The 27,894-nt window shown below is 29.5% G+C and overlaps 3 protein-coding genes and 1 pseudogene across 9 annotated transcripts; 2 read left to right on the top strand and 2 right to left on the bottom strand.

Moving 5' to 3' along the window:
• Positions 1–186: 186 nt before the first annotated feature.
• LOC123202145 (anaphase-promoting complex subunit 6-like) lies at positions 187–26,801 on the top strand. Of its 7 annotated transcripts, none has more exons than XM_044617912.1 (8): positions 19,892–19,960; positions 20,340–20,421; positions 21,530–21,627; positions 21,702–21,784; positions 22,617–22,716; positions 22,864–22,899; positions 23,044–23,154; positions 26,224–26,801. In XM_044617912.1, the coding sequence occupies exons 3-7, from the start codon at positions 21,535–21,537 to the stop codon at positions 23,146–23,148; spliced, it is 417 nt and encodes a 138-aa protein (XP_044473847.1). In that variant the 5' UTR covers positions 19,892–19,960; positions 20,340–20,421; positions 21,530–21,534; the 3' UTR covers positions 23,149–23,154; positions 26,224–26,801. The 7 variants fall into 7 exon arrangements, with proteins under 7 accessions (XP_044473849.1, XP_044473851.1, XP_044473847.1 ...); XM_044617913.1 differs by lacking the exon at positions 19,892–19,960 and adding an exon at positions 19,963–20,100; XM_044617911.1 differs by lacking the exon at positions 19,892–19,960 and adding an exon at positions 20,041–20,100 and having other exon boundaries at positions 20,297–20,421.
• On the top strand, positions 1,387–3,275 carry LOC123202146 (anaphase-promoting complex subunit 6-like). Its single transcript, XM_044617917.1, has 6 exons — positions 1,387–1,433; positions 1,507–1,589; positions 2,130–2,247; positions 2,423–2,509; positions 2,663–2,698; positions 2,813–3,275. Exons 1-6 carry the CDS (start codon positions 1,401–1,403, stop codon positions 2,843–2,845), a joined length of 390 nt encoding a protein of 129 aa, XP_044473852.1. The 5' UTR covers positions 1,387–1,400; the 3' UTR covers positions 2,846–3,275.
• On the bottom strand, positions 3,765–5,986 carry LOC123202143 (pathogen-related protein-like). The gene is made up of 4 exons (XM_044617908.1): positions 5,782–5,986; positions 5,536–5,668; positions 4,808–5,106; positions 3,765–4,096 (listed from the first exon to the last, which is right to left on the bottom strand). Exons 1-4 carry the CDS (start codon positions 5,938–5,940, stop codon positions 3,926–3,928), a joined length of 762 nt encoding a protein of 253 aa, XP_044473843.1. The 5' UTR covers positions 5,941–5,986; the 3' UTR covers positions 3,765–3,925.
• Positions 11,069–26,604, bottom strand: LOC123202141 (annotated as a pseudogene).
• Positions 26,802–27,894: the final 1,093 nt, after the last annotated feature.

Genomic DNA, 27,894 nt, shown 5'->3' with positions numbered 1-27,894 from the left:
ATACCCTTTTAAAGTGAATTGATTTTCTTTTATTTGATTGGAAAATTCTAAAAATGTATGCCATTTATGTAACTTAGTGCAAACATATCTGTTTACTACAGCAAGGCTACCAGTCTTGATGGGACATTTCCACCTGCTTTGATAGGTTATGGAAATGCCTTTGCTGCTTAGGAAGAGGGTGATCAAGCAATGTTGGCTTATCGCACTGCTGCTCGTTTGTTTCCAGGGTAATTTTTAGTATTATTTTGTTGGATTTGTCTTCCTGTCTAAAGTTTGGATTTTTTGATTGCATATTTAGGCAATGGAGTAAAGAGACTAAATATAATAATATGGCCATTAGCTTTATGCATCTTTGTGGACACTTCTAACATTGACACAATTTTTCCCTTAAAGATAAGTTAATTTGTTGATCAATCTGAATGATATTGGTTTTCCAGATCTTATGTCTCTTGATATTAATCAATTCTATATTAATTGAAGAACATTGTAATGTGTAATTATATGGGTAGAACATGTTCTGATCCTTTGAGTTTGTATCATGCTTCAATTAATTCTTGAAGTTCTGGAATTGGTTTATCTGATAGGACAATCGTATATAATAATTAACAAGATCTGAATATTGATATATAACTGTTAACACCATCTGAATATTGATTTATATTAATAACACCATGTCAATGTCAATGTTCTGCTTTTTCTTTTTTTTTTTTTGCATGCACATTTTCTTTGCCCAGATGGCATTTATATGTTTATGTGTTCAAATCATCTTCATATTGGAAACAATTACATTGTCATGACCACCCATGACACCACCTTACTCTGGCCATACTATTCATCTACCCGTTATGTTCACCTGCTAGTCACATATTGGGTTGTTAGCTCTTTTGTAGGCAGCAGCCTGGCAGGGTTGTTTGGCATAAGTTGCTATACAAGTTATAGAACCTTTTTCATTATCCAAGACAACCTTTTTATTAAATTTGTTGGTGGGCATCTGGATCTAAAGTGCATTTGGTGCTTCCACTTTAATTTGATTTATTGTTGCACTTGGGTTATTCTCCTATAAATTTCTGGATAAATGGCTTTAATTTTTTTTTCAACTTTCAATGATTGGCATTTGAAATTCCTTAGCAGCATACTCTAGTTCTGATAAAAGTAATTTAACTGCATGAACCCAGGATATATTCCTTGTAGTTTTCTTTTTGGAATTAAACAAGAAGGCCTGAGTAGTCTTTTTGGTCATTAATATCTTGTGTTTCGGTATTTATATGCTTAATGATGTATTGCATTGGATTGCAATGTGGGAGTACTCTTATTATTATAAATTGTTCTTTTACAGGTTGGATGTTGATATTCTCTTATTCCAGGTGCCATTTACGTACTTTATATATTAGGATGAATACATGCGAACTCACAGCTTTAAGCTTGCCGAGCAGGTTCTCTATCATCTTTTAAACATAGGCCCATTTTGTTATCTCCAGAATTTTGATTAGCCTGTCCAATTTCCAGTTTTTTATGCAGGCTAAGACCATATGCCCTTCAGATCCACTTGTATACAATGAACTCGGGGTTGTTGCTTATCATATGAAAGAGTAAGAATATTTTGTTTGCTTGATTTCATCTTATTGCAGAAACTGTCTATCCCCATTATGAACTGGCCCTTTGAACAAATTTTCTGTCTATATAAAATCAGCGCACTCTTATCTTTTGTTAATATACTAAAAAATCCTTTGATCTGTCCCTTTGTTTCCATGACCTATTGTTGCGTATCATATGAAAGAGTAAGGGAATTTAGTTCCTTGATCTCTCCCTTTGTTTCCATGAGTCTTAAATTGGAGGCTACATCTGTGGGATACAATGTCTTTTATAGTTACTCAGTAGAAAAAAAAAATGCCTTTTATAGTTACTTACCAAAAATGCCTTTTACAGGAACCAATGCTTTTACCAGTAGGCCCAACATCATTTCCAATTAAGCTGTATTTAGAAAAACCCATTATGAATTATATCCTAGTATTAATTGGAGCCAGAGAAATCTTCAGTGAATTAAACTTTCTATGATTTGGCTCTTTTCGTTAACAAGTATAGGGTCATCAATTTTGACAAGTACTGTTTTTTCATCTGAACACTTGTAGGTATAATAAAGCTGTGTGGTGGTTTGAGAAGACTTTGGCCCCCATCCCATCCTCATTAAGTGAAATGTGGGAACCGACTGTTGTCAATCTTGCTAATGCTTACAGGAAGTTGAAGGATGTTTATAAATTGAGATATCATTCTGGTTTTAAAATTTTGGTTTTTTTTTTCTTTAAAAATAGGCCTATCCTTAAATAAGGATTCCTTTTTTTTATGAGGTATGTATTTCCATTCTTGGGATTGAGTATATTATTGCACTAAGGAAGGAAACATATATTTCAGAATGTATCACAAGGCAATTTCCTGCTATGAGAGGGCACTGACATTGTCAAATAGAAGCTTGACCACCTATGCAGGTCTTGCTTACACTTACCATTTGCAGGTATCATGGTTTTTGTTATTTTGTTATTTCCATATTCTTGCTCAAGAAGTTGGACTTATTTTGTTATTCTAAATACCAAATTTAGAATTCTTAAATGGTTTTAATGTTCATAATGACGGTAAATTTAACTTTTATCTCGAGTCTCTCTTGCAGGATAATTTTACTGCAGCCATTTCATATTATCTTAAGGTAACTTGCAAAATAATTAGGAACCTTGTTTGTCATGTTCATGCATTGTTGAAAGGAAAAATGAAACTCTCAATTTATAACTTTAATTTGCTGATGCTTTTTTTTTTCTCCCAGTATTTTTATCTTCGAATTAGGCTTTATGGTTGAAGCCAGATGATCAGTTTTGCACTGAAATGTTACACCATGGTGTTGACTCCAAAATCGAATTTTGCTGAATCAAGGTTGATATTTGATTGATTTTGATAATATTATTATTCAGCATGGTTATATGTAATCTATTAGCTGCATGCCTGCCTTTATCAGTGTTTTTGATTTTCACTAATGATAGAGGTCAGGTTATAGTTTAGTGCTTGATTAGTTGAAATCCAAGAGCTAAAGAGTTTTTGTATTCCTTTGTTTCAACTGCAATTAGAAGAATATTTAACATCTAGTGATCACTTATTTGAAAGTTGTAGAGCAGTCAAATATCTTATATGTTGTCAAATGAATATCTTCGGGAACGAGTAATTAGATTTAGGATTATTTTTATAGCATAGTTGGCACTAAGAAATACCATTTTGTGTGTTTGCTCTTAGCTGATCTTCCAGTATCCCAATTGGTGTTTCTAAATGTGATATAAGCCATGGACTCCATTAAAAACACTGTCAAAAGCTTCATCAAATGAAAGATTTCAGTTGAGTTTAACCAAGCAACTTTGATGTCAATGAATTTTGCATTACCAGGTTTAGTTTCCATTCCAAGTCAATTTGCATTACCAGCTTTAATATGCATTTCTTGGGCAAGTTGAATTTCTAGGCCACTGTAATTTTGGAGTTTAACCACTGAATTTAAGGTTTAAATATTGTTACCAGGCCACTAAACTAAGATTCAAACACTGCATTTTGGTTTAAACTATATCAATTTATGAGGGCATTTTTATCATTACACTATAAAAGGGTAAATCAATAATTTACTTTTATACAAGGCAAAGACACTAATTAACAAAAGTGGATGATAATCAGTGAGTATTCGGCTTTTTTGGAAGCAATGGGTGGGATTTTGTCATTTCAATAAAACAGCCATATTGATCAAAAGCCCTCACTTTATTAAATATTCATGACTAAAGGAACCACAGAAACAAAACAGCATGAGGCATCCACACCTTATTGAATTAGGTTGAGTAACATGTAATATCAAAGGGCACAACCATGCATAAGCCATCCAAATCTTGTGCATACATGGATGCATTTATACTTTGTTTGAGAAAGGACAGCCAATGATTAATGGTGTTGAACTCTCAGCAATCTTATCTTCTTTCTTCGTCGACTCAGAAATTGGTGGCCCCTTTAATAATCCTCCAAATAACTCTGCTGGGTCATAGTAGATTTCTACATCCTCTACTCTCAATGATTCATCTACCTGTCATGTTAATATGTATATCTTTGAAATAATCATACAAAGCTCTACCAAGAAAAGCAAAAAACTTTCAGAAAGTTCGGTAAAATTTTATATATATATATATATATATATATATATATATATATATATATATATATATATATATATATATAATTTTTTAATTGATGGTTGCGAAATAAGAATGTATAAAATAAATAAATTAATTATAAATTAATAAAAATGCACACTAGGGGTGTACAAAACCACTTAATTGAATTGGTTTGATAATTTTTTGAATCAAATTGAACTGAATTTTTAGTTAACCGATTTTGAGCTAAATTTTAAAAGATTATCTTCTTTTATTTTTTTTTTAAAATAGACTCAATACTTTATAAATTTTGTATTCAATTTTTTTAAAAACTAATTTGGTTCATTCAACTAGTTCTAAAAAATAGACAAATAGGTAGTCAAACCTAAAAACCGGTTTTTTTATATATTTGAATTGGAATCTAAATTGTTTTTTTTAATAGTTTATTTTTCGGTTTAATTTTCGATTTGAAAATCAGTTCAATTTAATTACTGAATAATTTTGAATACCACTAAGTCACAGGTTACATAAATCTTTAAAAATTCAGGTGAGCTCATGTCATAAAAAGATTTCAATCGTATTTAAATTAATTTATATATTTACATGTTTAATAAATAAAGAAGTTCGAAGAATATGTATATTACCTTAATAGTTCCCAAGCCAATAAATTCAACCTTTTCTCCGGTGGGAGCATGGCCTTTGAAAGGGCCTTCAAAGAAACCCCAGTGCCTGAATTTGAAAGCAATAACGGGAGGACCAGAATAAACACTGAGAATTTCCCAGGCAAATCCTCGAGGTAAAGCCAATCGAAATGCTTCATGAGATGATTCGAAGCTCTCTTCTTCTGCTTTGTAGTATTTCAACTCCTCCGGCAATGAACTCTTCAACAACACATTGTAGCTTCCTAATTTCAGTGTCTCTTCTGCAGATAATCCCTCTCTTCCTGCAACAACCCCATCAAAAGTCCAATAAAATTTATTGCCCTCATTAATGTTGTTTACTCATATTATAATCTTTATGTGTATTAGATTTACTTTTATTGATCACTTAAATTTATTTATAAAATAATATTAAATCATTTAATTATCTAATTTTATTAAACTAAAATTATAATTAATGTTAACACATGTAAGGAAATATTCTAACATGCCAAACTTAAATATGACACAATATATAATTATAATAAGCTTGCATCTTGTATGATTTTCTGCTTGTATTTCCTTGATAAAATGAAAATAAGTAAAATTATAGTAGTCAAAGGTACCATAATATAGCACCAATAATAATCAACATCTGTAAGGTTGAAGAAAAGCATGTATGTATGTATGTATGTATGTATGTATGTATGAAGAACAGCATGTATGTATAGTACCATTCACACTGAGCTTAAACTTCTCAGGATTAATGGTTTTGAAATCTTGCAGGCGGGTTTTGTGTGAGACCTCCATCTCCCATGACTTGATATCATTTTGCACTAATTCCTCTAAGGATCCTTTGGGCCACTCCTGCATAGATAACACCAATTAATAGTTACAATTTTACGGAGATTGATTAATATGGAAGAATAAACTATGAAAGAGAGATGTATGAGAGGAGGATGAAGGTGGCATATATGCACCTTAGTTCGGCCTTCTTCAAAGAGCTGATTTACGCTGTCATAGGAGGGAGGGCCGCCATGTCTCCATTGAATTTTCTCTCCACCTTCATCTTTCAGGAAGGACCTGTATTTATCTCCCGTCCCAGCTACTGTAACTGGAGCATCGTCACCTGTTGACATATTATTGAGGAAATTAAAGGTCCCTCTGTGAGAAAAGTATAAACTCTTGAATAGGTTTCATGGGAAAAGTGTAAACTGGTGAAGAGGCTTTGTAAGGGGGGTGGGTTTGAAAAAACTTTATGACCCATGCGCCCCCACATGCATACGTATTGATAACACATTTGTTGTTAATTGATATATATAATTTAAAGTTTTATGTAAGATAGATTATGATAACAATGTTAAAAAATCTATTATTTAATTTTGATAACAACTATAATTTAAAATATAATAAATATAAAAAAAAATGTAACACGAAGAATTTTAATGTCTTTTGGCCAAACTATCAGAATATATTATTTGAAGTCATGACAAGTCTTCCTTATAAAAACCATCTTTAAATAACAAATTTTAATAAGTAAAAATGTTTTGTTATTATTTCGAAAAGAAATCTAACTAATATAAAGTATGATAAACTTTAAGGCTTACACTAATATTATTTTTTTATATAATAACTTTTGAAATGTATTAAAAATTTAGAATTATATTTATTTATCAACTATAAAACACAAACACACACATCAAAATTTAGAATTACATGTATGTACAGAACTACCATGCATATAATTATCTTATTAAAATAAGTCGGAGAGGATAATCTTTGATGCAAAAGGGGATTATATTATTCATATTTAATTTGTACTGATCCTACATAGTCACTATAAAAATTATTAATTAATGATGTTGATTATATGTTATAGTTGAAACTTTTATATCATATTGTTTGCATTATATGGGCATATAAAAAACCAGAAACTTGGGTGGACAAATGAATAATAGCCATGTCCTTTTGGAGACATGGAAATCTTATTAGATTTTGGCACAATTAAAATTAATATTAGTCGCACTTAAGGGGTAATTTGATTAATAGAAAAAAAAAAATTTTATATAAAAAAATATAAATTTAAATTTTATCTGACGATATTTTTAAATTAAAAATTTAATTTATCTAATTTAATAATTATGAGATCGATAATTAAATTAATTAGATTCGTATAAGAATTAATTTCTTTTGTCAGAAAATAAATTGTGTGAGTTATTATCGTGGCTCCCAATAGGCCACATACTTAAGATGACAATTGACAACATGTTACCTGCAACTTAAAATCATATGCTTGAAGATTTGAAAGACTTGCTCCTATCCAAGATTTAGTTTATTGGCAAAATTTTATATATTAATTTTAAAAAATTTAAATATTCAAAATTAAATCTTTATTACAATATAAATTATTTATTTTATCTTTATTTTTTATAAAAATTGTTAATAATAATAATTTATAAATAGATATTTGAATTTTTTAAAATGGACCTATAATAATATAATTTAAATTTAGTTTTTAATTTTTATAGGACGGTGTAATGAGTTTGATTGGCAAAGAAAAAGTGAGGATACAGAGAGGTTGATTATTGTGGAGATTTCTCGTGGAGAAAGAGAAGGCTAGCCAGCGACATATTAGCTCGTCAGAAAATTATAAAGAAATAAATGGTATATTTTTTTATATTCAGAGTAGTGGGGATTGATTGCTGAAGAAAGAATCTTTTTATTGTTATTTATTAATAGGTTTAAAAGTTCACCATACCTAACATAATAATAAAATCTCAACCTCCGAACATGATTTTGAAAGTCAAATCGATAAATTGTTTGTTTTCTAAATTAATGGAAAAAAAATTATATAAACTTTCATATTTTTCTAATATTAATGGTTAAATGATAATTTTATCTATGAAACTAACAGATTTTGTTAATTTTAATGACCCATAGGTGAGAGTTTAATATTCTAATATTTAGCATGTATTAGTTTACAAATTCAACAACCCTTGAGTGGGATATATATATATATATATGTATATATATATGTATATGTATATATATATATATGTATATATGTATATATATATATGTATATATGTATATGTATATGTATATATATATATGTATGTATATATGTATATGTATATGTATATATATATATGTATATATGTATATATATATATTCATCTTTAATATCTTTTATTAAAACTAAACTTATCAAAACAATAAAAACTTTTGAGTAATATTATATTTATATATTTTTATACATACATTTAAGTATATAAATAGTTATTATATTCTCTTTAATTTAAAATTATCCAATCATATTAAAACACACCATCTTAATTCAAAATTGTACACTAAAAGTTCACTTTTTTTAACGTTTACTCCCAAGAAAGGAGACACACCTAGAGATATAAACCTCACCATTTTTTGCCAAAGGACTATTTCCTACCCAAGCTTTACTCTAATATCAAAATTTCACCCATGCCAGTTTAAAACTCCAAAGTCCCACCCATGAGCTGCTAATGTGGATGATATCTGTTAGGTAAGATTAAAACGATAGATTTACCCTTACAAATTGAAATGACAAAAATGTCCTTAAGTATATACAATTAAAATTAAATGACAAAAATTCCACCCAAGATTTTAAAACTTGCATTTCCCCCTCTAGGGTTTCAATTTTTCCGACAACTTCCAACCGTCTATCTCCCTTCTTCTAGTCTTATCCCCATTGAAGAAGAGGAAATTTCATATGGATGAACTCGTCTTTGTTGCTCAAAGATCCAGTCTCATCGTCTTCGTCCCTTGAAGATCAGGTCTCGTTGTCACTTCGGTCTTATCATAGCTTGAAGATTCGGTCGCATTGTCACTCAACGAAGATGATTTCTCATCTTTGTCGATTTCTCTTTATCCAAACAAAGTTTATTATTCTTCGGTGAGGTAGAGACCAAAAAAAGGGAGAGAGATAGCTGGAGGCAACCGATTGTCGGAGAAAGAGAGTTTGCTTGAAAATTTGAAACCTTAGGGGAAAAATATAGTTTTTCAAAGTTTAATCGTGAGATAAATTATTGGTTTTCTAAACTAAAGGGGGGAATGATATAATTTTTTAGAATTTAATGATAAAATAACAATTTTACCCTTGTCTCTAATAGAAAATTCTAATAGAAGTTAATGCATGGGTGAGTGGTTGGGTTTTTCAACTATTATGGGTATACTTTTAAGATTGAGTTAAAACTTGGGTGGATATGGCCAACTTTTTTTTTGGTAGGTAGATATAGAACTAACTTACCACTTGCCAACAACCCCACTTGTGCGATGACCCTTCACTATGGCTTGTTTTGTTTGTTTTGCAAGTTACTAGATACCCAAAAATTCCAAGGAAAAAGAGCTCTAACCCAATTTTACTAACACATCAGCCCACCAGTTACAAACAATTGCATTAAAGCCCAAACACTGTTGATTGAAACGCCTTAAACTGATATCAACGGAAGGAATATGATTTTTCATAGCTCCAAGTTAAGAGCATGAATAATTAGTTTGAATGTCTTGTGAATAACACATCCAAGAAGAAGAGTGTATAGTCTTTCATGCAATGAAATGACTAGATGCAATGAGCACCCGTGCAAAAAAGTGTATAATCTTTAAGGAATATGAAATGACAAAACTATCCCTATAGTAAGGTACAATTGTGAATGTGAGGATGGTGAAAGTTCATGACGTAAACATAATGACTATTCAAGGATATATACAATCATGCATACTAAGTAGGATATGAATGATCATGAGTAAGAAGTTGTTTACACTAATGATTAGTGCATGTCCATTCATATAAGGCACATGATTGTGCAATAAAACACCGAAGAATAGACATTCATGAATGATCTATATCTGTTTGAAAAGTTGTCTAATGAATATTTAGGGATGTATAGGGTACACAGTAGTATCAAACCATGCCAAGAGTATGTATATGAGTTAGGGCATGAATTAAAGGGTGAAAGCAAAATACAAACCTAAGTTACATGATTATATAGATCGAGTGCATGAACATAGATTTCATGAAAGCATATCCCAATTTAGTTTTCCATGAGAACAATTTTTCTTGTATGTTTTCTCAGACTTAGGATGCAGAGTCATGTTTTAGAACTGATATTGGAGTACACGTGGAACAAGTTCCGTAGTTCCAATTTTTATGAGACCCATAAAAACATATTTTCTTATGTTAGTAATGATTTGATATATTTTCATGGAAGTTATTACGACGGGGTGTTTGTAAGATTCTTCCTACACATGCGCACAGTAAAAAATAGAAGAGACACAACAATCCAATAGATGTGTGTAAGAAAAAAAGACTACATAGTTAAACAACTCCTATGGTCAATGTGTCCAATCTTTATCTCACTCTAGATTAATTGACATAGAGATAATGTTTTTCAAAAAATGTTTTAAATAAACATACTTTCACCACCAATTTTCAAATGCATTGCATTTAAATTATCATCACATAATAGGATCCGAAGGTGTATCCTAGATGATCGAGAATTTGTCATCAAAGTTCTTGAACCAAAGGTGTTACTTGGACGACTAAGTAAGATAAGAGAATGTCATCAAAGTTTATGGACCAAAAGCGTTTCCTAGATAACTAAGTAAGATTTTCAGGTCATTGAAGTTTAGAATCCAAAAGCACACTCTAGTGACCAATTTTAGGTGGAAAACGAGTAATAGTATAAAAAGGGCTAAGATTTAAAATTGCAGAGCTAAGGTATCCTATTTTCTGAGTGGTTAATATTCATTCATTTCTCTTTTCAATTTTGTAGGTAATAGATAGTGATGTTGGATGTGATGGGTGAGTTAGCTAGTGGAGACTCTATGAGAGTACTTTTGTTATTATCTTATGTATTTAAATTTGCAGTCAGTTCATACTGATTCTATTACACACTTTATATTATTAGTATTTGAGGAAATCTTTTGATCCTTTTATTGGTGTATGATCTTTCAAGCGTGGCATATATAAATGTGACTTATATAATATGAAATTACATTTTTAATTATCGCTTCACTTAACTTCATGGAGAAATAGAGTTTCATATTATCATGTGACAAATACGACATGTGTATGAGAAGTTAAATGACATGCGAAATACCAAATGTGAATTAGAGTAGAAATTTTTTGGGTAAGATTTTGGATATTTAGTGCTTATTCATAGATATTTCTTCTGGCTGCGAATGGAATCAGAGGGAGAAATTCTAAAAATTCTAATGCAAGCAGTAGCCATATTGAATCAAAAGCCCTCACTTTATTAAATATTCATGACGAAAGGAAGCACAGAAACATAACAGCATGAGCCATCCGCATCATGTCTTATTTAATTAGGCTGAGTAGCATGTAAAAGGGCACAACCATGCATGAGCCAGCCACATCTTATGCACGCATGTATGCATTTATTCTTTGTTGGAGAAGGGACAGCCATGGATTAATGGCGTTGAACTTTCAGCAGTCTTATCTTCTTTCTTCGTCAACTCAGAAATTGGTGGCCCTTTTAATAGCCCTCCAAATAACTCTGCTGGTCATAGTAGATTTCCACATCCTCTACCCTCAGTGATTCATCAACCTGTCATGTTAATTAATTTTATTTATAGATATATAATTTTTTGAAATAATCATACAAAGCTCTGCCAAGGAAAGCAAAAAAACTTTCAGAAAGTTTGATAAAATTAACAACAAAAACACGTTACCACGCCCATATATGACCAAGTTAAAAGTTTTTCGAATCGAATCGAATTTTTTGTTTAAAAAAAGAACATAAATTGAAACCAAACTGATTTAAAAATTAACTGATTTTAAACTGAACTAAAAATATTAATTAATCGAACCAAATTTTTGATTAACTAATTTTAAACTGACTTTTAAAAAATTATCCTATTTTATTGTATTTTTCTAATTTTTTTGTAAAATTGATTCAGTAATTTGTTAATTTCTTATTTAATCTTTTTTAAAATCAGTATGATTTAGTTAAGTAGTTTTAAAAATGAACAAATTGATAATTTAAAAGAGAAATTGAATTTTTTATATTATTGAACTAGAATCTAAACTGGTTTGATTTTCAATTTAAAAATCAATTTGGTTATGCTATCAGATAATTTTGAATAACCCTTAATGCATAGGTTTCATAAAATCTTTAAAAATTCAGGTAATCCTGTCTCTGTGTGTGTGTGTATATATATGTTTAATAAATAAATAAGTTTAAAGAATATGTACATTACCTTAACAGTGCCCAACCCAATAAATTCAACCTTTTCTCCGGTGGGGGCATGTCCTTTGAAGGGGCCTTCAAAGAAACCCCAGTGCCTGAATTTGAAAGCAATAACAGGAGGACCAGAATAAACAGTCAGAAGTTCCCATGCAAACCCTCGAGGTAAAGCCAATCGAAATGCTTCATGAGATGATTCGAAGCTCTCTTCTTCTGCTTTGTAGTATTTGAACTCCTCTGGCAATGAATTCTTCAACAACGCATTGTAGCCTCCTAATTTCAGTGTCTCTTCCGTAGATGATCCCTCCCTTCCTGCGACATGTATGTCAATTATGGTTTACCCAGATCATAATATTTAAATGTATTAAATTTATCTTTATTCATCATTTAAACTCATTTATAAACTGTCATTAAACTATTCAATTACCTAATTTTATTAAACCAAAGTCATTAACCAAGTTAGAAAATTTTACCGAGAACTTGAAGATCATAGTGAAAAATAGAAAAATAAATTGCGGATAACATGACACAGTATATAATTATAATAAGCTTGCTTCTTGTATGATTATCTGCTTCTATTTAGTAGTCAAAGATACCATAATATAGCACCAATAATCTTAATCTCTAAGGTTGAAGAGAAGCATATCTGGTTTCAACATTTATCAACAATAGGGAACATAAAATCAATTAAAATAAAAATAAAGGTTATCGACATGAATAGTGTTATATATATATATATATATATATATATATATATATATATATATATATATATATATATATTTATGTAAGTATGTACGTACAGTACCATTAACACCGAGCTTAAACTTCTCAGGATTAATGGTTTTGAAATCTCGCAAGCGGGTCTTGTAAGAGAGCTCCATCTCCCATGACTTGATAGCATTTTGCACTAATTCTTCTAAGGATCCTTTGGGCCACTCCTGCATAAATAACACCAAATAATAAGTTACAATTTTACAGAGATTGATTAATATGGAAGAATAAACTATGAAAGAGAGATGTATGAGAGGAGGATGAAGGTGGCATATATGCACCTTAGTTCGGCCTTCTTCAAAGAGCTGATTTACGCTGTCATAGGAGGGAGGGCCGCCATGTCTCCATTGAATTTTCTCTTTAACTTCATCTTTCAGGAAGGACCTGTACTTATCGCCCGTCCCGGCTACTGTAACTGGAGCATCGTCACCTGTTGACATATTGTTGAGGAAATTAAAGTTCCCTTGGTGAGAAAAGTATAATCTGATGAAGAGGTTTTATAGAGATTCTACTATAAAAAAAAAAAAGAGAGAGAAAAAGACCTTTATAACCCCACACACCACCATACACATATATAATGATAACGAGTTCGTCACTCATACATGTAATTTAAAGTTACGTACAAAATAGGTTACCACAGCAACATAAAAGATAATTCCCAAAACAATAATAATAATAATAATAATAATAATGTTAAAGATCATTTAATTTATTTTGATATCGACAATAGTGTTGGATATAATGAATATAAAGGGAAAAACATTGCACAAAGGATTTTAATATCTTCTGGATCAATTATCAAAAAACTTATGTTCTTGATATGTTCTTGGTTGATGCTGAAACAATAAATAATATTCTTAGAAGGATGTAACTCGGGGCAAGGATCCATAGGTGGGAATAATAGTTCTCTTTTTGTGTCTATGTATTCAAAGTGAAGGATCTTTCTTTGCGTTGATTTTGATATTTGTAGGAAAGAGCCATCAAGGAAGAATAGTATATCAGATACTGAAGATATTGACAGAGTAATAGACGCTTGTGAAATTGAGGTATGGTTGGAGCTCCGCTTCTTTAGCACCAAATTGTTAATGAGATTTTGTGTCACTAATTTATATATGTAATTTTTAGAATTGTGCAAAATAGGTTACAATGATGACATTAAAAATTAATTAATTAATCTTAATATAGAACATATAAAATTGTTAACGTAGTTCGGCTTAATTATTAAAAAATCAATATCCACAATATGTTATTGATATTGATACAATACAATATATCCTGAATTCTGGGCAAAAATCCTTAGGTGGGAATAATGACTTTTTTTTTTTATATATGTGTATTAAAAGTATTATATCTGCTAATTTTTTCTTTGTCTCTCCCTCTTCTGTATGTAGGTAATTTATATTTATAAGATAAAAAGAAGAAGTTACATTCAAATAACAGATATTGTATATTCTTAATACAAATGTAATTCTCAAGATTCATTTTTGTTCTGATTGAACTAAAACAAAATAATCATATAAATAACGCAATTTCGATTTAATATGAAAAGATAGTTTTCCCTAATATACACAAAGGTGGAACAATAGGAAAATTATTTTTTAAATACTTGTGAGATGTATTATCTTGTAAAGTTTTTTCTACCATCTCATAATAGAAAGCTTAAATGTGGTTATAGATGATAAGTGAATAAGAGATATATTTAGTTAATGTTGTTGCTTATAGTAGTTGTTTTGCGAGGAGTTATATATATATATATATATATATATATACACATATATAAAATAATATAATATCAAATTAAAATTAGGGATTATAAGAACTATTTGATATGTCATATAATTTGAATTCATAATGCTATTCAAATTATTCGCATTAAAGTGACAAGTCTTTCTTCCTGACACCACCTTTGAATGATAACTTTCAATAAATAAAAATATTTTGTTATGATTTCAAAGAGAAGACCCAATTAATATATAGTAAGTTACCTATTAAAGGTTTAATAAATTAGACCCATAATAATATTGTCCGTTTATATTATAACTTTTAAGTATATTAAACTTATATTTATGTAGTGATCACTTAATCTCATTTATTAATTGTCATTAAACTATTTACTTTTGCATCGTATATATAAAAAATTCAAAGCGTCTATGATTTTATAATATTTTATATATGCCTACATACCATTATACCTGAATTATAAAATATTATTAACTTAATAAAATTTATTGCATTTTAAAAATTATAAATTATCTAATTAATAGAAGTTGGAGAGAATATTCTTGGATGCAAAAAGGGATTGTTATATCATACATATTTTACAATAATCTTTATAGTCATTCTAAAACTTGTTTATTAATGATGTTGGCTAATAAATAGTAAAATCTTATCACTAGCTTTTCCCTTCTTTATTTTTGCAAATAATTATTTTTTTTATTAACAAGGAATACTATTCGATTTAGATTATCATATTTAAGATCAAACTAATTATATTAAGTAAGACAAATTTTAAGTCTAATGATTGAGTATATAATCATTGAATCAGATAAGTTAAAAGTTTGATATATATTATTAGAGGAGACTTAAACTCATTTTTTTTATATATAAAACCTATTTTTTTATCATTCAAATTAATTAAGCTTAAAATCAAATTCTTGAAGATTAAATAAATAAGTCATGAAGATAAATCTAACTGTGATTAAATATAATTTTTGTTAAAGATATCTAATATATCATCAATTAAGCAAGAATTGAACAAATACTCATCAATCAATCAAACATTAATCTAAATCATCAATCAATCATCAATTATCAATCATCAATCAAGGTAAAATAATCAATCAATCTCATCAATCAAGCTAATAATCAATCATCAATCAATCCCTTAAATTAAGAAATCAATCAATCACAAAGATTAGACAATTAAGAAATTAATTTTTTGATTTTTTCCTTTTTTTGTATCTCATTGTATACTAATATAAATACCAGTCTTTTGTACATGAATTTACACATAAAAGATACAATTCTTTTATATTTTTCATGGTATCAAACCCATTTACTATAGTTTGAATATTTCTTCTTATTTGATAGACTTTGAGCTTATAAATTTTTTTCTTCATCATGTCTTAAGTATAAGTCGATATATTCTAACCTATTCCTATCATCCTAGATGACACCAACTATAATCATTGAGTCTAATCTATGCGTAACTTTCTTATTAAATGTCATATGATATGAGATTTTTTTCGTAGGAAAGAGAAGAAAAATTCTTGTTATTCTCGTGATAGAAACGAATTGAAAATATGGATTGATCTTCTTTGTGGGGACAGAGATTGAAATCCCTTACCAACCTCTTTATGTTGCTATTCTTAGTAGATACTTTTATAGATCAAATTATTGTATTTTACATATTTAGTCAAATCTAGAAAAATTTAATGTAAACCCTCAATTTAGCCAAATGGACCCAGTTTTGAGGGTTGTTTTTCTTCACATATAATTTTGGGCAAAAAGTAACTTATCCCTAAATACTATTTAAACCATCAATTCAAGAGTTTAGACCAATTTACGTAGCTCAATCACAGTAAATAATATGACGACAATCCATTTGCAAAATAGGATTTAAAAATATTACTTTAAATCAGAATACATGATCCGGATAAAGAGATGAAGTGAAAAACTTGAAGTTCGACCAAGGGCAAAGATGGAGAAATTTAAAGAGTATGGAGATGAACATAATTGATTTAAAAAGATGGATAAAATATTTAAAATTTTAAAAAATTTATTTTAATAAGTAATATATAAATATGATATGTTAGATTTTAATATAAATTAATTAATTTTATATAATACAAGTTTTACTCTTTATATTTATAGGTTTCATATACTTCTAGACACTTGTGTACAGTATAGTTAATATGAAGGAGTGTCCTTTAACATGAGCAAAACAAAATATATCAATTATAAATTATTACTCAAAATACTGTTATTTACTATTAATTGAAATGGATAATAAATAATACATATTACAGTTATCAATGATTTATAATAGATGATATGTATCTTATGATATGATATGATGTAGTAACCATATTATATGATATAATATGTATTTTATAATATAATGTATATTATAAATATAGATTGATACAATATAATATGATATAATGGATATAAAGTATAATATCATACATATTTTATGATAAAATATATATTAAAAATATAAATTAATTTTTTTTAAAGAAAATAATGATATAATTGAGTTGTATATAAAAAAATTTAAAATTTTTAAGAAATTTTATAATATTTTTTAAAATGTTGAAATATTCTAGTTCAAAAAAATGAGGGAAGAAGAGATCGAGAAGCTTCGCGGAGTGGTCCGTGACTGCGCGAGCAAGCTCTTGTACTCGTCCGCTATATTTTTTTGCTGATAAAGTGACCGCGCTGACGAACGACCCCGGCGACGTCTACATACAGGCTCAAGCTTTGTTAACGCCTCGAAAATTGTTCACCGTGACCTCCGATTCCGTTATTTGGCCGCCAAGTGTCTGATAACAATAATCAATTTTCAAATTTCGTTGCTTCTCAATTTCATTAATTCGAGTTTTTGGGCAAAATCTGCTGAATTTGAGCTGAAACATTGTTACTTTTGCTTCATGATATATGATTTATTGATATGACAATGCCTTTTTCTTTCTTGCTTATGTATAAGGGAAATTATAAAAAGTTGCCAAAATATCCGCCCACAAATTAAAAATGCTCAAACTCACTATTTTCAAATAAAAATACACAAATTTACTATTTTTAAGCAAAAATACCCATGATTTTTTTTAAAATACCAAAATTACCCTTCCCCTCATTTATATAAACTCTCCTCACTCACTAAGAGGGGTTAAAAAAATTTTATTAAAATTAGGGGGTATTTTGATATTTCTCTATTTCATAACTTTTTCTAAAATGCTAAAATTATTCTTCCTCTCCTCTATATAAACCCCCCTCACTCATTTTTATTACACACACTTCTCATATCACTCAAACACTCATTCTCACTCTTATTTTTATTCAAGATCAATTAAAAGGTTTCGTTCGAAAGGAAGAAGTTCGTATTTTTGAATTTGACTTGAAAAAAGACATTTCATCGAAAAAAGGTATTTATATTAATCTTAGCCTGAAAACTTAATTTATTTGTTAAGTCTAGTTTATATGTCATAATATAGGGGTTAAATGCAATGTTAGACAAATATGGGGGTTAAAATAATTTTAGATAAATATGAGGGGTTTTTTGATATTGTACAATATATAAAGGATTTATATAACATGTTAAGAATAGATAGGTATTGCTTTGATACAAGACAATATACAAGGGTGTTAAATAAAGAAAGAGATAATTGAAGGGTCAAATGAAATGTTACTAAAATTGGGGGGCATTTTGATATTAAACATTGTAGGAGCATTATAAATGAAATTTTAGGTTTTTTCGAATTTCACCGTTTTAGGATATATCGATTCGTATTTTCCAGATTTCTGAAGAATTTTTCAATTGTTGTCAATCTAGGGTATTTCAACTTTTAAAATTCAAATTTCAGTTCCGTTTTTTCAAATTTTACCATTTTATAATATATCGACTCATGTTTTCCAGATTTTCAAATAATTTTTCGATTGTTGGCATTCTAGGGTATTTCAACTTTTAGAATTCGAATTTCAGTTCCGTTTTTTTGAATTTCACCGTTTTATGATATATCGACTCGTGTTTTCCAGATTTTCGAAGAATTTTTCGATTGTTGTCATTCTAAGGTATTTCAACTTTTAGATTTCAAATTTCAGTTTCGTTTTTTCGAATTTCACCGTTTTATGATATATCGACTCGTGTCTTCCAGATTTTCAAAGAAATTTTTGATAGAATTCGAATTTTAATTCTGTTTTTTCGAATTTCACCGTTTTATGATATATCGACTCATGTTTTTCAGATTTTCGAAGAATTTTTTGATTGTTACCATTCTAGGGTATTTCAACTTTTAGAATTCGAATTTTAGTTTTCGTTTTTTTGAATTTCACTGTTTTAGGATATATCGACTTGTGTTTTCTAGATTTCTGAAGAATTTTTCGATTGTTACCATTCTAGGGTATTTCAACTTTTAGAATTTGAATTTCAGTTCTATTTTTTTAAAAATCACCGTTTTATCATATATCGACTCGTATTTTTCAGATTTCTAAAAAAATGTTTTATTGATGCTATTCTAGGGTATTTCAACTTTTAGAATTCGAATTTCAGTTTTATTTTTTCAAATTTCACCGTTTTAGGATATATCGACTCATGTTTTCCAGATTTTCGAAGAATTTTTCTATTGTTGCTATTTTAGGGTATTTCAACTTTTAGAATTCGAATTTTAGTTCTATTTTTTCAAATTTCACTGTTTTAGGATATATCGACTCGTGTTTTCTAGATTTCTGAAGAATTTTTCGATTGTTACCATTCTAGGGTATTTCAACTTTTAGAATTCGAATTTCAATTCTATTTTTTTAAAAATCACCGTTTTATGATATATCGACTCATATTTTTCATATTTCTAAAGAAATTTTTTATTGTTGTCATTCTAGGGTATTTCAACTTTTAGAATTCGAATTTTAGTTCCGTTTTTTCGAATTTCACCGTTTTAGGATATATCGACTCGTATTTTCTAGATTTCTGGGAATTTGTTGTCTTTATATATGGGCAGTTTCGACATTTCACAAAAGTTGGGCATTTTTGCTTTAATCTGAATTTTTTGGGTAATTTTACTGAAACCCCCTTACTTTTGTCTATTTTTTATAATTTCCCTATGTATAAATAGGAGGAGCTGAAGGAGTGTGGCCAGTGTCTATCAATGCTCGTTGATGCTGATGGGAATGTGTATGACACAAAAGATACCAATGACATGTACTTAGATAAACGCGGGGAAAATAGAGAAATTAATATAAGATTTTTTTTTTATTTCACATTTTAATTGAGCTTTTATGCAACGTTTAACCGTTGCAATTTGTTATGGAAACTTGAATTTTGAGGACCTACTTTCTTGTTTTTTTGACAGATATCTTCGGCAATATGCTTTTCAAGAGGCAGAGCATGTGAAACTTTGGAAAACCGGGCCCAGGCCCAGGCCCAGCAGTGGTTAGTGGTTCCGTTCCAAATTACTAAGTGAACCAGAGTGTGGTCTTCTTCTTTTTTTTTCTTTTTTTTTTTAAAAGCAGTCAGTTTGCTTTTTATGTGATGCTTTATGCCAAATCTTATTAAGTGCTTCAGTCAGTGTGGTAATAATCTTGACTAACTAACTTTAATTGTTATTACATCATATTATAAACATTAACGTCTAGTAATTAGAGAATTTACTCTATAATGTTTACCTATACCCTTTTAAAGTGAATTGATTTTCTTTTATTTGATTGGAAAATTCTAAAAATGTATGCCATTTATGTAACTTAGTGCAAACATATCTGTTTACTACAGCGAGGCTACAAGTCTTGATGGACATTTCCACCTGCTTTGATAGGTTATGGAAATGCCTTTGCTGCTCAGGAAGAGGGTGATCAAGCAATGTTGGATTATCGCACTGCTGCTCGTTTGTTTCCAGGGTAGTTTAGTATTATTTTGTTGGATTTGTCTTCCTGTCTAAAGTTTGGATTTTTTGGTTGCATATTTAGGCAATGGAGTAAAGACACTGAATATAATAATATGGCTATTAGCTTTATGCATCTTTGTGGGCAATTCTAGCATTTACCCAAAATTTCCCATAAAGATAAGTTAATTTGTTGATCAATCTGAATGATATTGGTTTTCCAGATCTTATGTCTCTTGATATTAATCAATTCTATATTAATTGAAGAACATTATAATGTGTAATTATATGGGTAAAACATGTTCTGATCCTTTAAGTTTGAATCATGCCTCAATTAATTCTTGAAGTTCTGGAATTGGTTTATCTGATAGGACAATGATATATATTATTTAACACTATCTGAATATTGATATATAATAGTTAACACCATCTGAATATTGATATATGTTAATAACACCATGTGAATGTCATTGTTCTGCTGTTTTTTTTTTTTTTTTGGTGTACACTTTTTTTTTGCCAAGATGGCATTTATATGTTGATGTGTTCAAATCATCTTCATATTGGAAACAATTATATTGTCATGACCACCCATGGCACCACCATGCTCTTGCCATACTCTTCATCTACCCCCTATGTTCACCTGCTAGTCAGAATGTTGGGTTGTTAGCTCTTTTATAGGCGGCAGCCTGGCAGGGTTGTTTGGTATAAGTTGCTGTACAAGTTATAGTACCTTTTTGACTATCAAAGACAGCCTTTTCATTAAATTTGTTGGTGGGATCTGAATCTAAAGTGCATTTAATGCTTCCACTTTAATTTGTTTTAGTTTTGCATTTGGGTTATGCTCTTATGAATTTCTAGATAAATGGATTTATTTATTTATTTTTTGAACTTTCAATGATTGGCATTTGAAACTCCTTGGCAGCATACTCTAGTTCTGATAAAAGTTATTTAATTGCATGAACCGAGGGTATATTCCTTGTAATTTTCTTTTTGGAATTAAACAAAAAGGCATGAGTAATTTTTTTGGTTTTTTATATCTTTTGTTTTAGTATTTATATGCTTAATGATGCACATTGGATTGCAATGTGGGAGTACTCATATTATTATGAATTGTTCTTTTACAGGTTGAATGTTGATATTCTCTCATTCCAGATACCATTTACCAACTTTATATATCGGGATGGAACACATGCGAACTCACAGCTTTAAGCTTGCTGAGGAGGTGCCCTATTATCTTTTAAACATAAGTCCATTTTGTTATGTCCAGAATGTTCTATTAGCATGTCCAATTTCCAGTTTTTTATGCAGGCAAAGATCACATGCCCTTCAGATCCACTTGTGTATAATGAACTTGGGGTTATTGCTTATGATACGAAAGAGTAAGGAACTTTTGTTTGCTTGATTTCGTCTTGTTGGAGATGCTGTTTATCCCCATTATGAACCAGCCCTTGAACAAATTTCCTGTCTATATAAAAATCAACCCACTCCTATCTTTTATTAATATACTCAGAAATCCTTTGATCTCTCCCTTTGTTTCCATGAGTTGTTGTTGCTTATCATATGGAAGAGTTGAATGTGTTGTTGCAGATGCCCTTTTTCCCCATTATGAACAAATTTTCTGTTTATATAAAAATCAGCCCACTCTTAGCTTAAATTGATGACCCTATACTTGTTGAATGAAAAGAGCCAAATTATTGAAAGTTTAATTCACTGAAGATTTCACTGGCTCCAATTTATACTACGTCTTAGGAATAGGATATAATTCACAATGGTATTTACTTAATACAGCTTAATTGGAAATGATGCTGGGCCTAGTGGTAAAAGCATTGGTTCCGATAAGAGGCATATTTTATCCCACAAGTTTCTTTTTTATCAAGATTGTAGTGTTATGTAGCCTTCAATTTAAGACTCATGGAAACTAAGGGAGAGCATCTGAACACTTGTCGGTATAATAAAGCTGTGTGGTGGTTCAAGAAGACTTTGGCCCACATCCCATCCTCATTAAGTGAAATGTGGGAGCCAACTGTTGTCAATCTTGCTCATGCTTACAGGAAGTTGAAGTATGTTTATAAATCAAAATATCATTCTGCCTTTAAAATTTTGGTTTTTTCTAATTCCTTAAATAAGGATCGCTTTTTTTTTATGAGGTATGTATTTCCATTCTCGGAATTGAGTATATTATTGCACTAAGGAACAAAACATATACTTCAGAATGTATCACCAGGCAATTTCCTGGTACAAGAGGGCACTGACATTGTCAAATAGAAGCTTGAACACCTATGCAGGTCTTGCTTACACTTACCATTTGCAGGTATCATTGTTTTTTTGTTTCCATACTCTTGCTCAAGAAGTTGGACTTGTTTTGTTATTCTAAAACACCAAATTTAGAATTCTTAAATAGCTTTAATGTTCATTATGACTGTAAATTTAACTTGTATCCTTTGAGTCTCTCTTGCAGGATAATTTTGCTGCAGCCATTTCATATTATCATAAGGTAACTTGCAAATTAATTTTGAATGTTGTTTGTCATATTCATGCATTGTTGAAAGGAAAAATGAAACTCTGAATTTATAACTTTAATTTGCTTATGCTTTTCCTTATAAATTTTTCTTTTAATATTCTTATTTTCAAATTATAGGCTTTATGGTTGAAGCCAGATGATCAGTTTTGCACCGAAATGTTAAGTTTTGGCCTTGTAGGTGAAGGGTGCCATGGCGTAGGCTCCAAAATCAAAATTTGCTGAATCAAGGTTGGTATTTGATTGATTTTGATAATATTATTATCCAGCATGGCATGTATATGTAATCTATTGCATGCCTGCCTGTATGATGATATAAAGTTGAAAAAACTATTATCATAAACAAACATAGAAAACAAATCTTCAAATAACATCTGATACAGAAGCTGTTTGCCTTTTTGGATTTTATTAAGGTCAAACCAGTTTCGCTCAATTTTTCTTCAACTATGTTAGCTAAACGTTCTGTTCCACCGTCAGGTGTTAAATGATTTTCCCATCTCCCATTCTTCTTCCGACATTTTTAATATCCGGCCTAAGGAGTTAAATTCCTTGACATAATCCCTACCTAAACTGTAAACCCTTCCCACGGTCTGGACAGAGCATAGTAAGAAGTTGGCATGAATCCTGGATCAAAGAGGTGCTTTTTTCTGAATAAGCTATTGTCTCTCATCCTGTGAAATGTTTACCGTTATTATTTACCTCAAACTTCATGTTTCTAAAACTGTTTAATTCCCTTTTATATCTCTCTTATTACTCTGCGTCTAATCTCATCTTCACTGAAAGGACATCCTAAGAAATTGACCAATTTTTTGATATGAAACCTAATTTTTTCCCACAATTCTTCATATTTCAAGAATACCATTTTGTGTGTTTGCTCTTAGCTGATCTTCCAGTATCCCAATTGGTGTTTCGAGATGTGATATAAGCCACGGACTCCATTAAAAACACTGAAAAAGCTTCATCAAATGAAGCATTAGGCTGATCTTCCAGCATCCCAAGTCCTTTTCTCATTACTCTAGAAAAGGTTAAATCATTAATTTACTTTTTACTAATCAAAGACACTAATTAACAAAAGTGGATGATAAGTGAGTATTTGGTCTTTTCAAAATTATGAAATTGCATTTTTAGTGTAAGATTTTGGATATTTAGTGCTTATTCATAGATATTTCTTCTTGCTCCCAACTGAATTAGGGGGAGAAATTCTAAAAAATTCTATTACATGCAGTAGGCATATGGAATCAAAAGCCCTCACTTTGTTAAATATTTATGACCAAAGGAACCACAGAAACATAACAGCATGAGCCATCCACATGTCATTGAATTAGGTTGAGTAGTATGTAAAAGGGCACAAGTATGCATGAGCCATCCACATCTTATGCATGCTTTTATACTTTGTTGGAGAAAGGACAGCCATGGATTAATGGTTTTGAACTTTCAGAAATCTTATCTTCCTTCTTCGTCGACTCAGAAATTGGTGGCCCTTTTAATAATCCTCCAAATAACTCTGCTGGGTCATAGTAGATTTCTACATCCTCTACCCTCAGTGTCTCATCAACCTGTCATGTTAATTAATTTTATTTATAATTATTCTTTGAAATAATCATGCAAACCTCAACCAAGAAAAGCAAAAAACTTTCAGAAAGTTGGATAAAATTAACAAAAGCTTTTTTTTTTTTTTAATGGAACCCCTTCAAATTAGATTGTTGCATATGACCAAATCAACCATATTGAACAAGATAAACTTCGGAGTCTAATAATCTAAAACAAAATATGTTACGATGCCCATATATGACCAAGAAGTCAAAAATTTTTATTCTATCAATATTTAATTTTTTTCCTTTCATGTACTAAGGTATTATATTGGGAAACATACATACATACATACATATACATACATACATACATACATATATATACACATACATACATATATATATATATATATATATATATATATATATGCTATTTTCTTTTTTTTTCATTGATGGTTGCAAAATAAGAATATATAAAATTAATTAATTAATTATAAATTAATAAAAATGCACACTAAGGGTATACAAAATTGTTTAACCGAATCAGTTTGATAATTTTTTGAACTAAATTGAATTTTCGATTTGAAAAAATTATAAACCGAAATCGAACCAAATTTTCAATTAACTGATTTTGAACATAATTTTAAAGTATTATCTTATTTTATTATTTTTTTAAAATACGCCCAATACTTTATGAATTATTTATTTAATTTTTTTTTAAAAACTAGTTTGGTTTAGTTAACTGGCTTTAAAAAAATAGCCAAATTGATATTTAAATTTAAAAATCAGTCTTTTTATATACTTGAATCGGAATCTAAATTATTTTTTTAATAACTTATTTTTTGGTTTGATTTTTCAGCTTAAAAATCAGGTCAGTTTGATTACTAAATAATTTTAAATACCCTTAATTGACAAATTACATAAAATCTTTAAAAATTTAGGTGAGCTCATGTCATAAAAAGATTTCAATCCTATTTAAATTAATATATATATTTACATGTTTAATAAATAAAGAAGTTCAAAGTGCATATATATTACCTTAATAATTCCCAAGCCAATAAATTCAACCTTTTCTCCTGTGGGAGCAAGGCCTTTGAAAGGGCCTTCAAAGAAACCCCAGTGCCTGAATTTGAAAGCAATAACAGATGTACCAGAATAAACACTGAGAATTTCCCATGCAAAACCCTCGAGGTCAAGCCAATCGAAATGCTTCATGAGATGATTCGAAGCTCTCTTCTTCTGCTTTGTAGTCTTTCAACTCCTCCGGCAATGAACTCTTCAACAACGAATTGTAGCTTCCTAATTTCAGTGTCTCTTCTGCAGATAATCCCTCTCTTCCTGCAACAACCACATCAAAATTCCAATGAAATTTATAGCCCTCATTAACGTTATCTACTCAGATTATAATCTTTACGTATATTGAATTTATTTTTGTTAATCATTTAAACCCATTTATAAATTGATATTGGACCATTCAATTATACAATTTTATTAAAAAATAGAAAAATAAATTGCCAATAACATGACACAATATATAATTATAATAAGCTTGCATCTTAAATGATTTTCTGCTTGTATTTCCTTGATAAAATGAAAATAAGCAAAATTATAGTTGTCAAAGATACCATAATATAGCACCAATAATAATCAACATCTGTAAAGTTGAAGAAAAGCATGTACGTACGTACGTACGTATGTATGTATGTATGTATGTACCATTAACATTGAGCTTAAACTTCTCAGGATTAATGGTTTTGAAATCTTGCAGGCGGGTTTTGTCTGAAAGCTCCATCTCCCAAGACTTGATAGCATTTTGCACTAATTCTTCTAAGGATCCTTTGGGCCACTCCTGCAAAAATAACACTATATAATAAGTTACAATTTTACAGAGATTGATTAATATGGAAGAATAAAGTAGAAAGAGAGATGTATGAGAGAAGGATGAAGGTGGCATATATGCACCTTAGTTCGGCCTTCTTCAAAGAGCTGATTTACGCTGTCATAGGAGGGAGGGCCGCCATGTCTCCATTGAATTTTCTCTCCACCTTCATCTTTCAGGAAGGACCTGTACTTATCGGCCGTCCCAGCTACTGTGACTGGAGCATCGTCACCTGTTGACATATTGTCAAGGATATTAATGTTTCCTATGTGAGAAAAGTATAAACTCTTGAAGAGGTTTCATGGGAAGAGTGTAAACTGGTGAAGAGGATTTATAGAGACTTTAAGGGAAAAAAACACAAAACCTTATGACCCCATAGGCCCCACACACATATGTATTGATAACACATTTGTTATTAATTGATATATGTAATTTAAAGTCTTACGTAAAATAGATTATAACATCAATGTTGAAGGATCAATTAATTAATTTTAATAACAATTATAATTTAAGATATAATGAATATAAAGATTATATGTTATGGTTGAAATTTTTATATCATATTGTTTGCATTATGCGGGCATACAAATGACCAGAAACTTGGGTGGACAAATGAACAATAGCCATCTCCTTTGGAGACATGGAAATCTTTTTAGATTTTGGCACAATTAAAATTAATATTAGTCGCACCTATAGGATAATTTAAGTAAACTAAAAAAAGATTTTAGGTATAAAAGAATATAAATTTAAATTTTATCTGATGATATTGTAAAATTAAAGTTTTAACTTATCTGATCTAATAATTAAAAAATCGATGATTAAATCAATTAGATTTATGTAAGAATTAATTTCTTTCGTCTGAAAATAAATTGTGTAAGTCATTGTCGTGGCTCCCAACAAGCCACACGCTTAAGATGACAATTGGCAACATGTTAGTTGCAACTTAAAATCAAATGCTTGAAGATTCGAGACACTTACTCCTATTCAAGGTTTAGTTTATTGACAAAATGTTACATATTAATTTTGAAAAATTTTAATATTCAAAATTAAATATTTATTACAATATAAATTATTTATTTTATCTTTATTTATGATAAAAATCATTGATAATAATAATTTATAAATAAATATTTAAAATTAACTCGAAAAAACTTGTTAATAAACTAAATCTTAGATATGAATGAGTCTTTTACCCACAAAATAAATCATTAAGATAATGAAGAGGGTAGCTGTATATATATATATATATATATATATATATATATAATATATATATATATATATATATATATATATATATATATATATATATATATATATATTATATTATAATATAATTTAAATTTAGTTTTTAATTTTTATAGGACGATGTAAGAAAAAGTGAGGACACAGCGGTTGATTATTGTGGCTTCTCATCAGAAAATTTGTAATGAGTTTTTAATTTTGTATTCAAAGGAGTGGAGATTGAGCTCAGCTTACCTAATACAATAATCTCAACCTCCGAACATGATTTTCACACGTACTAGTAAGTATTGAAATATTAAACTCACCTCTAAGTTA

This window comes from Mangifera indica, chromosome 18 (assembly GCF_011075055.1).
Source record: "Mangifera indica cultivar Alphonso chromosome 18, CATAS_Mindica_2.1, whole genome shotgun sequence".
Classification (NCBI taxonomy): Eukaryota; Viridiplantae; Streptophyta; class Magnoliopsida; order Sapindales; family Anacardiaceae; genus Mangifera; species Mangifera indica.
This window is presented reverse-complemented; position numbering and strand designations above follow the sequence as displayed.